This window comes from Mytilus trossulus, chromosome 8 (assembly GCF_036588685.1).
Source record: "Mytilus trossulus isolate FHL-02 chromosome 8, PNRI_Mtr1.1.1.hap1, whole genome shotgun sequence".
NCBI lineage: Eukaryota > Metazoa > Mollusca > Bivalvia > Mytilida > Mytilidae > Mytilus > Mytilus trossulus.
Genome location: NC_086380.1, coordinates 3,130,221 through 3,143,179, shown reverse-complemented (window position 1 = coordinate 3,143,179; position 12,959 = coordinate 3,130,221). Strand labels below are relative to the sequence as shown.

The window sequence follows — 12,959 nt, the reverse complement described above, 5'->3', positions numbered from 1 at the left end:
TCGTGTGTATTGTGTAAGATTGTCATGTAAAAGAAGAAAAAGAATATGCATATATTTAAGTTTTTCAGTCACATATAAAGGCAACAGTAGTATACCGCTGTTCGATTTTGTTTTATTTTGCATTTTTGTTTTTTAAAAACACTGCTGTGTATCATGTGCAACAACGAAATGTCAGCCGGCTACAACGGTGATTTCTATTCAATTTTTTTAATATTCTGACTGAAAAGTAATATACGAATGATAACTGTATAGTTAACATACTTCACAGAATGTTTTATTTGTTTTCTAAGCTTAGTTAAACCTCGAGATTTAACAGTTCGACTTAACAGTAGTTATGACTATATGGATACATACCATTTACAATAAGTTTGAAATCAATTTGCTTTAGTCTAGAATTTTAGTTTATTGGACGACCTTTTGACTGATTTTAAAAATATACCTTAAATTGTTTGATTTTCAAATAAGCTCTCGCCGCGATATAGTCTTTCTGTGATACTGTGGCGTAGAGCTAACACCAAGCAATCAATCTATAATATTTTATGAAATAGTTTTGGCAAATAGAAAGAAATCAAAATGTCTGACTACAGATTTACATCATTTTACATCATTTTGTGGTTTTATCAATTTTTATGCGACTGATAAAACAAGATGAAAACCACTATCATGTTGTACACTTCCTCCGTATTAAGGATAGAATAATATAAAATTGTAATATTTTTTTAAGTTTAAATAACTAAACACATTAGTTTAGTTTAAACATATTTATTTATAGTGGATTGGGAAACAAGATTTGCAACTTATATTTATCCCTTTCCACTTTGCGGGTGCGAGTGCTGCCTTGTAGCGGCATTAGCCTACTCTTTTTTCGAAATCCACAAGGGTGTCTTTAACGTGCAAGAAATGTGGCTCTCTCTTAACGCGGGTCAGCCATTTATCGTCCCCTTCTGACGGACTATCATCGTTTCCTAAAGACCATACTCGCGAATGGTGTCAAGGGAGAGCCGAAAATTGAGTTCCTGAAATTCTCATCCCGAACGGGAATCGAACCAGGAACCTTTGTGTTAGTAGTCCGATGCACTAACCACTACACCACGGCTCTCACACATTATAGAAACATTATGTGAAAATTACACATCACGTTGCCATGGTAAGGTTGTGGTAGATTTATAAAGTTATAACCACACAAAAAGTCATGTAGTTTTATGGGAGTAACGATAATGTTTATATATAGATATATATATATACATGTAATACATGAAATGGGTACTTTGATGGATTTTATGTCTTCTTTTTTATTACATCAACACAGATCATGAACATAAGTGGATTTTTAAACTTAAACGCCCAAACATATATGGATATGTAAACTTTTACTTTTGTTGCATTTTCGAATAATAAATAATGTTTTTAACATCAATCAAGTACCCTTTTAATCCTGGTACCTTTGCTAACTATTGAATATAACATTATCTAGCATTCTCAAATCTAGAGCAATAAAAATGTGAGGTTTTAATAAGACTTTTACATTTTCCAGTAGATTTAAAATATGTAATCTTACAATAAAATGGACATACAAAAATAACAAGTTACAAAGTACTCATTTGATACTGTAACATAAAATTAAAAGGATCGATTAACCGTATGAAAATCGTTTGTGATTCAGGGTGAGTCTACAAAATAATTGTAATAAGGTCATAGAGGTATCTGGGGGGAAACGAACTCTCCGGATGTTATATAATATACTTAATGTACATGTGATTTCTTATGTATACATCAAACGCATACTCCATTTTGAGGACACCGGGTTAACAACTAATGATGAAATCCATTTGCCTACATTTGATATTATTGAACCTTGTTAATATCGTGGAAGTGTTAGATACTGACGACATATTTAAAGTTATGTTCAACCGAACAGTCTTACTATGTCCAAAAGTCTGTAATGGATATCATCTGGTCGGTTGTTGTATTTGTCGTGCACAAAAAACATCAGAAATCCTACTGACATTAAATGTTGTGCGCAATAATGAAACGGAATATCCAGAAATAGAAGTTCCAAAAGTGTTAAACATTCACTACCAGATAATCCACAGATTTAGAAAGACTAAAACACTTCCAGTCAACCTATGTAATTTTACAGGAATTGTTGAAATGGATTTTTCTTACAATGAGATAGAGAGAATTGATAATATATCTTGTGTGAAAAGTTTAGATATTCTGAACATGCGTAGAAACATAATAGAATATTTAAGGAACGATACATTTATCGGAATGAAGTTTTTACGCAATATTGACCTTTCATACAATAATCTAAGACATATAGAACCAGGATTTCTGATAAATATGGCGGGAAGTCTTCTAAATTTTGATGTATCAAATAATGTTTTGACAACTGTCGATGTCACCAATTTTCTTATGGAAAAACAACAAGCTTTCTGTGAAATAGACTATTCCCTTAATGAAATATCAAGTATTAGCAATGAACTTAATTGGACATGCAAAAAGAATTCAAATTTTGGATATGGTGGAATGGTTATTTTTTCAAATAATAATTTTACACATTTTCCAATTTTTTCAGAAATAGGATTTAAAAATTTCTTCTTGCTAGGAAAAATTCTTGGATATGGATTTGATTTTCGTGAAAACAAGTGGATATGTGATTGTCGAATTTATTTCTTTGCTTCTAAAGCGTCTATGGTTTTAGCTAAGCAACAAAGAGATTATTTTAAGTTGACTTGTCATAATCCTCCAGAATTCAAAAACATGCTTTTAATTGATTTTATAAATAGTCAAACTCTTGATCGTTTAATATGTAATCTCACAATAGCAGACAGATGTCCACCAAAATGTCGCTGTTTTTACCAGCCTGGAAAATCAAGGACTGTAGTAGACTGTTTCGGAACCGGAAGACGAAAGTTACCGTCTGCGTTGCCATTGCAAACTGGCCTTGATGTAGATTTTTCAAGTAATGAAATATCAAGTTTAAGTAACATAACAGCTAATGGAAACATGATATATTCGCATAGCAAATACATTAGTAAACTCGATTTATCAAACAATTCAATCAAAATAATCCCGAACGACCTTGTTTTTAAATTGCGACATATAAATTTGATTGATCTATCCAAAAACAAAATAACAAAAATTCAACGGAGTCTGCAAACTCTCAACCCTTGTCAGCTATATTTGGGAGACGTTGTGATACACTGTAAATGCAAAGACATTTGGCTTCAAAATTGGTTGCCATCATATCATAGTAAATGTTTTTATAATACGAGAGTGTATTGCAAGCTCAATAATGAAAAAGTTCACATATTAAATATGACTAAACATGGACTTGGCTGTAAACCTTACAATGAGGATATTTTATGGTTGAACGTTTCATTGGCCGTGACGGTGTTTATCGTAATAGTTTCGTCGGTTTCAATATATATCTTACGTTTTGAGATTTTCATCACAGCAAGAAAAATATTAAAGTATTTCAAGAAAAAAATCGTTTTATCAAACTTATACGCATATGATGTCTATATATCCTGTAATGAAGATGACGCTTCTTTACGACGCTGGTTGACATCATCATTTGTCCCTTTTCTTGAAAACGCAAACATCCGGGTATTTTTACCTTACCGAGACTGTGAAGTAGGAAGTCCACGTGAAGAAGAAATTATTGATGTAATGTCAAAAAGTCTTAATTTTGTGATTTTTCTATGTGAGGATTACGAAGGCTCAGCAGATATTTGGGTACGGAAAGAATGGAAATATGCTTGGTTTAATTATAGATACGACATCAATCGGGAAATTGTCGTTATAAATTATGACATTCTGGAGTGTAAAGATATGGCAAAGAAGTATTTGGGAGCATTTTTAAAAATTCGTAGTTTTATCGATTTTTCAAAAAAGGATGCACAGGTCAAGGAAGAGGTGTTCAAAAGTCTACAACCTGTCCAAGATGATTCGGATGTTTCTGAAAAACATATATACTACAATGACCTGAACACAGCACGGAATGTTACTCATGTCGACGTCACTTATAAAAATATAGAAAATGAGATGACAAATCTTAATATAAAACATGTAAAGAACGTGAATACTACCGAATTTTACGATTGATTTTTATATTTATAAATGGGGAACACAAAATCGGTCTGCGGAAATGATAAGAGTGAATTTATAGATTAAATTCAACATAAGTGGAAAGCTTAAAATGAAAGCAAGTTTTACGCTAATGGAATAACTTAAAACAACTATGACAAGAGGTATGAATTCATACTAAGACTAGGGAAGATGAAGCCGCCGGAAATGTTTCAAGAGCAACATAGTCTTGAACATTATTATTATAAAAGATCATAAATAAGTCAGTATGTTAAATAAAGTCGATTTTTTATGAAACTGAGTGTTGATCATTCACTGTTGTTGTCATTTGGAATGCTTTTTATTGAAGAGCAAATGTTGAGTAAAAATTGTATAAGACAATTGCTACAAAACAACACTAGATTCAAATTCTAGCAAATTGTTAGATAGTTTACGGCTTTGGATAATATCTAATTGCAGTTACATGTAACATATCTGATCGGCTCTAGTTCATATATATGTTGCATATTTCTATGATAAGCTCCGTATTTTGACGGGGTTCGTATAGTTATGTCCTTTATTTTTATATATTGTGGTATGTTTACTATTGATTTTCTTTGGTCGTTTTTCAATTTTTGCTTTACCATTATACGTTTGTTTTCGTTTTCGACTCCCGAGTTTCAATATTCCTTTGGTATTGTCCACCTCTCTTTCGCATCTGTTTTCTACCATATACAGACAACTTATATCGTTGTAAACATATTATGCAATTTTAAGTATGATTGTACTTCCCTTTCGGAAACCATAATTATCCCATACACTTATATATTTAATAAACTTGAACTTAACCCTAACGGACGCGGAAATAGGATGGTAAGCTTCAATTATGAATACTACGCAATTTTAATTGTTGTTAATGAGTGTCGTTTAAATATGAATATTGTAGGATGTTGATCAACCGCAATCAGGGGAGGTTATAAAAACAAAGAACTAAAATATACAAAGGTCATCATACTGTCTCTAACAATAGATAATTGCGTAATATATATTTATCAATTTCTTTATTACCAGAAAAGCTATAAATTAATTTTATTTATACTACGATACATCATATACACCAGATTACTATAATTCAAAACAGTCTTGGTGGGACCTAATTTCACAGAATAGAGAATAATGGACAAAAATTGCTGAAAAAAAAGACAACACAACAAACAAGGATCAGAGAAACCATAAACAAATGTTTGCAATGAGACAACTTTAAAAAAGATAATAATACAGGACAGGACTTTTGAATTGATGATTATATCCTCTGTTTCTATCAGTTAACCATCTGAGGTATCGACCAGTGCTGGTAATTACAAATAAGTCTTTATAAATTGCATGTGTTCAAAGCATTGTTTAAGTCAGAACTTGTTTTATCTGATTCTCGATTGTGTTTGAGTCTTTTACTTTTGATGTTGCCATTTGATAAGCAACTTTTTGAATATCCTCAAAATTGAGTATTTTTGTGATTCTACATTTTACATCAATGAATTACATATAAATGCAAACGCATCAGTCCATACATCAAGTCTACCTTCCATCAAGCAATGTATCAAATGGTGGGTAGACTAAAATTATTTCAATAAAAGCAAACGAGTATACCGCTGTTCAAAAGTTGCAATTCGATTGAGAGAAAGAAAAGCAAACAAATCCAGGTTGCAAAGAGTTAATGTATGCTCTGATGGTGATATCGTCTTAATTGCATGAGATGGAAGTCGTGAATATGACCGATGTTTTCTATTTGTCAAATGTTTTGGTTTGCATTACGGTGCGAAGCTATTAGTTTCAGTCGAAATAAACGCCATCTTGAATAAATTACTCATCACGAATAGCTTCTGATTGGTTGCATTATAATGAGGCTGAGATACATCAACAGCTATTGGCTTAAATGAGATAAAGAATAACAGAATTGTCTCGTCCAGGATAAGACATCAAATACCTGAAAACTAACTATGTGTATTTCAGTTCCGATCAACTGTCATTAGTTCATGTGCCCTTATTATTCATACATTTCACAGATGAATTCAATATTGAAATATCAAATATTAATACGTGTTGAATTGTTGTGTTATTCTGAAATTTGCACGATTTGCTTTGCTTAACAATGCCCCTTTACAATGTTTACAGAGCTGCATTATCTGTATTTTATAACTTCTGTCAATATATGCACACCTCCAGAAAGGCTCACCTCAAGAATAGTTTCTAAATTTATAATTGTTTTAATTTTCAATAAGATTTGTTTTTAAAAGCATGGGTGTATAACGCACACTCTTAAAGTACATCCATTTTTATATCAATTAATATCTAAAATTACCACATGACCAATACTAATTTAACAACCACATGCACTCATATAACTCTAAATTAGTGTTGCGCGAAGCAGTTCATAGCTTTTTAGAAAGCTTAAACTTGTTAAGCTTTTGACTTCGCAGTTTGATAAGAGACTTCCCGTTTAAATTTCCCTTTGAGTTCGTTTCTTTTATTAGTTAACTATCTTTCTTATCTAAAGAAGCTCCCTTTAATCGCTTAATTTTGTTTGACTGATCCCTGTGAAAATACGATTGAACATAAGCCTAGTATTTTTTTTTCAATTTTGTATTTGTTTTTAAGAAGAAGAAGATACATCTATATATCCTTAGTCATGGGGTTTTAAAACTGTTTTTGTTACATTGATGAAGTTTTTAAATCCATACTTATTTGGTAATTGTTTCCATGAATGGTATACATCAACTGAATTTTCATATCCATGACTGGCAACAATGATACCTGTGATTCTGTGTCCTTTCTTCCTTCCGCTATAAAATGATGGCACACCAATAGGCCTTATATTTAGTTTATGAGACACTATACCAAGAAATACATCATCCATGTGTATTGGTTTAACATATGGAAATATAATTTGAAACAGTCTTGCTGTTTTCATTGACACTAAATAAGCTCCTCCCATTATATATGGCGGCCATTTGTCATACGGATAATCCTCCCATGAAATAAACCACTTTGAATCTTTGTCTCGGTAGGGTATTGCATTTGACGTTATGGATCCTAAATAAACATAATGCTTATTTTTACATCGGTTTGGTAATATCATTAAATTAGCAACGTTAACGAAATAGTCGTCGTCAACAAAAAACAAATAGTTAGCTGTTTGGCAATGTTGTACCGCCCAATTGAACCCCATTATTGTCTTAAGGGTATTGTTTCTATAATCGTCAATAAAATTTTCTTGTATAATATCCTCGTATTTTGTCTCTTCGGTTGACAAAGTCACATTTCCAACACCTAGCATAAATACTACTGATACATCTGACGAGTTACCTGTATTTCCCCAAGTATTTCGTATAACTTGCCTCCTTTCTTCATTCCGGATATCGGATTTGACTATTATAATTATTGTCCAGTTACCCCGAACTTTGAAATTGCATTTATGTTTTGGTAATATTGTGTAGCTAAACGGATGTGGATTTATTATCTTAACGCTTTCCCGCGTGTTGTTTGAATAGATATCTCGTGATAATTGGAGCATGTCTATTTCCAATGGGTATTTGAAATTCTGTCTGAAAGGTACGTTATGTTTAAAAGATTTCTCCTTTGAACTATCTGCCTCCTCTTGTGAATTAATGGAATTTGCTAGCAACGCTGTATGTTGTCCATAAAGAGCATAGATTGCAACCAGGAGTAAAATTTCAATTGCAAACAAGGAATAAAATATTTTTAGTATGCGTATATTTCGTATTCCTGTAATCACGTGCTTGCAAAGGAACATTTTCTGAAATTCAAAAATGGAAATGTGAAAATTTGTATGCAATTTATGGTAGTAGAAAATGCTACACTACAACAAACACCAATGAGTTGGTTTCAAGGTACACGAAATTACGCGGACGGTGTATCAACATAATTAAGTTTTTAAAAATTGCTGTCTTTGTTATAGATATATAACTAGGGTCGACTTCAATATCGTAACAGCAACGTAGCCGCTATGTAGCTGTTATTAATATCTATGTAACAACTAGTATATAGCTTCACGTTCAATAGTCAAAATCTACGTAGCACGATGTAGCTGCTACGATATTGAACTCGACACAGGGTTGCATTCAGTACCGTAGCGGCATATTCGCTAGCCAAGGGTTACGATCCACTCCCGCTCTCTTCACCCTTGGAGGATTGAGCCAACATTTGTGATAAAAATGTTGCGCCATCTATCGGACGATAAAAATCACGCCCATTCCGAATATATAATTGACCAATGAAAGCACTTGAACTCTTGAATTTGGAGGTAAAACACGGTAGCGTCTAGATTATTCACACTTGGTAAGACCGGAAATGAAAATGTACGTCAACATTCATGCATTTGTGCATGAAACATACACAGGAACTTCTATTGGTTGATTAAAAACATTCAAGTTGTTACTTAATATAGTCGTATGCTTAGGGATATAAAGACTTGCTGCACAATCAACACGTGGTAATTGTTTACAAATACTTTCTACATTTACACGTGATCATGTTATAGGCGCTTTATGTTTGGATGCAGCGAGGTTTGACTGCAACCAAAAAAAATCCTTACCTTGTGTCTCAGAAATTTTATCTCAATCCGCCTCTTATGAAAATTACTAGATGCGCCACGGACTAGTATGTAGCAGCTAGGCTAGCTTCACGTTCAAAAGACTAAAATCCACGTAGCCCTATGTAGCCACTACGGCATCTTCGCTAGCCAAGGGTTACGATCCACTCCGACTCTCTTCACCCTTGGCAGATTGAGATAAAATTTCTGAGACACAAGGTGAGGATTTGTTTGGATTGCAGGCAAACATCGCTGCATCCGTGACGGGATCGCCCACTGACTGTCTAAGGGGCGATCCCGTCACGCTTCAGTGATTTCCTATATAACCAACCAAATTTTTTTCTGAAAAAGAGGGGGGCGCCCCGCCCCCCCCCCCTAAATCCGCCTCTGCTAGTAGATGTTCATAGCAGCTAGGCTAGCTACTCGTTCAGTAGACAACAATATAAGTATAGCACTACGTAGCCGCTACAATATAGAACGCTATCATGTATACTTCCAGAATATTATAATCTCACAAGTTAAAGTAGCACAGTGCTTTTTGTTTTTTATTGTATAACGGAGTCGTTGTGTTAATACTTGCGATATTTAATGTATACAAGCAGGGTTCGATTTTAAATATGTGAAAAGACTTCTAAACGTGGTATGATTTCAAATGAGACCAATCAAAATAAAATTGAGAACAGAAATGGGGAATGAGTCAAAAGAGAAAACAAATCGACCAAAGAACAAAAATCATAAAACAGCACAAGGCCATCAATGGGTCCTCATCACAGAGATAAAATCCCGCACCTGCTGACCTCTTATAAATGTACTAGTATACTTACTCTAGATCAGCAAAACTGACGTAAAACTTTTATATATATAAATAAATTATGTAAATCATAAATGAACAAGTTCAATTGATTGTTTTAGTAGAATCTAGTTTAGATTATACAAGTGAAGAGTATATATTATCCACCATATTTATTGATACTTGTTCTAAATGTTTCTATTTTCAATATTTGTGTTGATTCGTACACTGTTTAAATGTATAAATAATACATTCATTATGTGCAGTGTATTTTTTTTTCAACGATTTAACGCCCTAGTGAGAAAGATCGTTGACTGGGTACAATGTAAAACTAATTGTCCATAAAATAACAAAATCTAAAGAACGTACCTAGTGTATTGGTTATAACATTTCCTAAACGGATGTCAAACTCGGATCTGTATCACCTGTTCTCCTTAACTATGTCATGTGTATGTAGATAAGTTAAAACAAGATGCAACTCTATACCTTATAAACAAACTGTGTAGCTTGTTTGTAAAATAAGCAGACTGATTGACCATAAAAACGCAACACTTTTCTTTTTGTTTTTTAATTTGCAGTCATCCAAGTCGTGTAAAACTAATTTAACACACCTACAAAGTAACTTTTTCTTTTTTTTTTTTTTTTTGTTGTTGTTTTTGTTGATTTTTTTTATGGTCGGGTTGTTGTCTCTTTGATACATTCCCCATTTCCATTTTCAATTTATTTTATTTAACATCAATTGCATTCATTACTTCATTGTTTTATTAAATGTTACAGTTAAGTTAAGTTGTGCACATTCCAGTATAAATTGTGATAAATTTTTATCATAAGACTTTTTGTTGTCTTTTGTTAAAAGAGCCCTAGATTTGTATGCAATTAATAGATGTTAACCGCTAAAGACAATGTCTGCATGTAACCAACGAATTAATCATTGAGTAAGACAGTCTTGTTCCTTGTGCTTTGAGTTCAGTTTTGCACATGTGATTATACCATTGTCGAATCCATTATATATATATATAGGAAGATATCTATTATGATATGTTTTCTTGGCAATAATGCGGTTCAAAGTATTAAAAAAACCTGTTAAACTTAAAATTGTTTTCTGCAGTTGTTTATTTGGCATTTCAGTATACAGGAAACTTAATATATCTGCAATGACAATCGACGACTTGGTTTGATTTTTAGTTTACTGTCGTTAATCTTTCTTTTGAATAGGATTTAATGATGACATTTTATTTACGTGTCGTTTGTACTACAGGTCGACCTGGTCATGTGTGGTCATTTAGAAATCCGCTCGTCTGTAACTTTGTTGCTAGGATTGCATTTGAAAAGAAAATTTCTAATGTAAAAATGTCTATTGTTAGATATTCCTATCTGCAACCTTATAATTGCCTGATTAAGATTTTCATTTATTTAAGTACAGTAGGGATTCAAAGATATGTTTCACGAAGACAAAATATGTTTTAAATGTCTTAATTACCTCAGGAAAGTCCGGTATTGCATTTTTCTTTCAGGTAAGAAGTACCGTACGCATGCCTAGCAATGATATGAAGATTACTCATGATTTGTGGGTATTATATGGCGCTTTTAAGTCAGTCAGTATATTTTTGTAAAACATTAAAATGATTTTAAGTTTTTTTTTAATCTATCTTCACCTTTGTTTTCAAAATCGAACCTTTCCGATTCAGTAATTATTTGAGATCACATTACTTACTGACTTTTGTATTGTGAGAAAAAACTCATTAAATTATTAAAGTCCATCATTATTGAATTTATAATACAACAATGATTTAAATGAATTATTATCGACACAGTTGCATGTTTGTAATACCAGGTTGAAATGGGGAAACACATTACATTTGTACATAATGAAAATTAATAAATGTGCTACTTTTATTGAAACACAAATGTTTTATTACTTGCACTGACCGTTTATAGGTTTCATTAAACTGGTTTGCCTTAATTTGTAAAGGCTTCCAATCATAATATAATTTTTTATATTTTTTTTACCCTTTCAAATAAAAATTAAAAAAAATATTATTAAAAATAAACAGTGTGACTTACTATGTGAACCTAGTTGCATAAATGTCTTGAACATTGTACTTAAAAAAGTGTATTGCCAGTAAAGTATAGTGATACTTAAAAATGTGTATTTGTTGGATTGTCTTTTTCACATAGGAACAATGTATTAAAGACGAATCGTTATAGATCAGATGTTTATACAAATCATTAGGCATGGTAGTTTGAAGATGTTTACTAATATGCATATAGATAAGTGTTAAATATAATTATTTCTGCTTCATTTTAATTTCATCGTTGCAATCATCCGTCCTTTCCTCCGAGGAATATGCATGTAAAAAAATAATAATGATTATATTGAAAATTTCAAATCAGTGAAATGACATGTGTTTTGCATTTACACTCGTATCTTGCGACGCCCATGTATTCGCTCACTCGTATACTTTTAAAATGTGGCTGAAAATAGCCGGGTAGAGGTAATCAATGAAATTTTAATTCATAAAATAAAAGATGCATTTTAAAATTTTGTAAAGAAAAACTCAACAATAAATTGTGTTCAGGCAAAATATGAGATAGAGTTAGCTATCTTTGTGTGTTATCGTAATAATGGTCAATTATAAACGGAAGTTACTCCGTTGAGGTGTGTACCATTTATTTGAGAAAGAAGCAACCTATTAACATGTAACAGAAGGAATTGTATTTACTTTGACTCTTAGTAGTAGTCACAAGAGACTGGCACAAATTAAACATCCGAATTCCACCAATGGATCTTCAACGCAAAGGAAATCCCTCACCCGGAGCACATGCACTTTTTTTTATTCATTTGAAAGTCGACTATCCATATAGATAGAAGCTTTTGTGTACCAAAATTGACAAGTTAGGTTTCAATTATCACTTTATTATTATAAAACAGTTTAGAAACAAAGCAAAAGTACACACTTTGCAAGCTATTTTCTCGTTTAACGAAAGACTTATTTAGCTATGACGTATTAAAGGCAATATCCATGATATCAGATAGCATAATACAAAATACAAAACACAATTGAATAAAGAGCATCAGACGATTCGAGAGTGTCAAACCAACACGACCATAAAATAAATAAATACAGGGTACCGGTATTATGCATAGTTGTGTTCCATTGTTTGAAACAGCATTGTAATATGACATCATTGTGTTTTTGTTATATGTATACGTATTTCTGATGAGTTAACTCTTTTCAATTGTTTTTTTTCAAAATATTGTTTTCTTATATATGTTATACTGCTATTCACCATTGTCCAATGAAATTGGAGATTCGGATCCCGCTAACATGTCTAACCCCGCCATATGTTTGCTGTTTAACACGTATGGTTTCGTCCTGAATATGCATTTAATTTGCCACTTGACGTTAAACAGCCATCCAATATCAGTTAATTTACGAAGATAGCACGACATAATTTTAGAAATTATTAAACCTGTTGACAAATTTG

At 32.3% G+C, this 12,959-nt stretch overlaps 1 protein-coding gene across 1 annotated transcript; it reads right to left on the bottom strand.

Annotated features, from left to right (window-relative positions):
* Positions 1–5,243: 5,243 nt before the first annotated feature.
* Positions 5,244–9,969, bottom strand: LOC134728124 (beta-1,3-galactosyltransferase brn-like). The gene is made up of 2 exons (XM_063592559.1): positions 9,840–9,969; positions 5,244–7,885 (listed from the first exon to the last, which is right to left on the bottom strand). The coding sequence occupies exon 2, from the start codon at positions 7,880–7,882 to the stop codon at positions 6,752–6,754; it is 1,131 nt and encodes a 376-aa protein (XP_063448629.1). The 5' UTR covers positions 7,883–7,885; positions 9,840–9,969; the 3' UTR covers positions 5,244–6,751.
* Positions 9,970–12,959: the final 2,990 nt, after the last annotated feature.

Excerpts from the sequence above, each read along its gene's own strand:
- LOC134728124 (XM_063592559.1), bottom strand. The coding sequence starts at position 7,882 with ATGTTCCTTTGCAAGCACGTGATTACAGGAATACGAAATATACGCATA.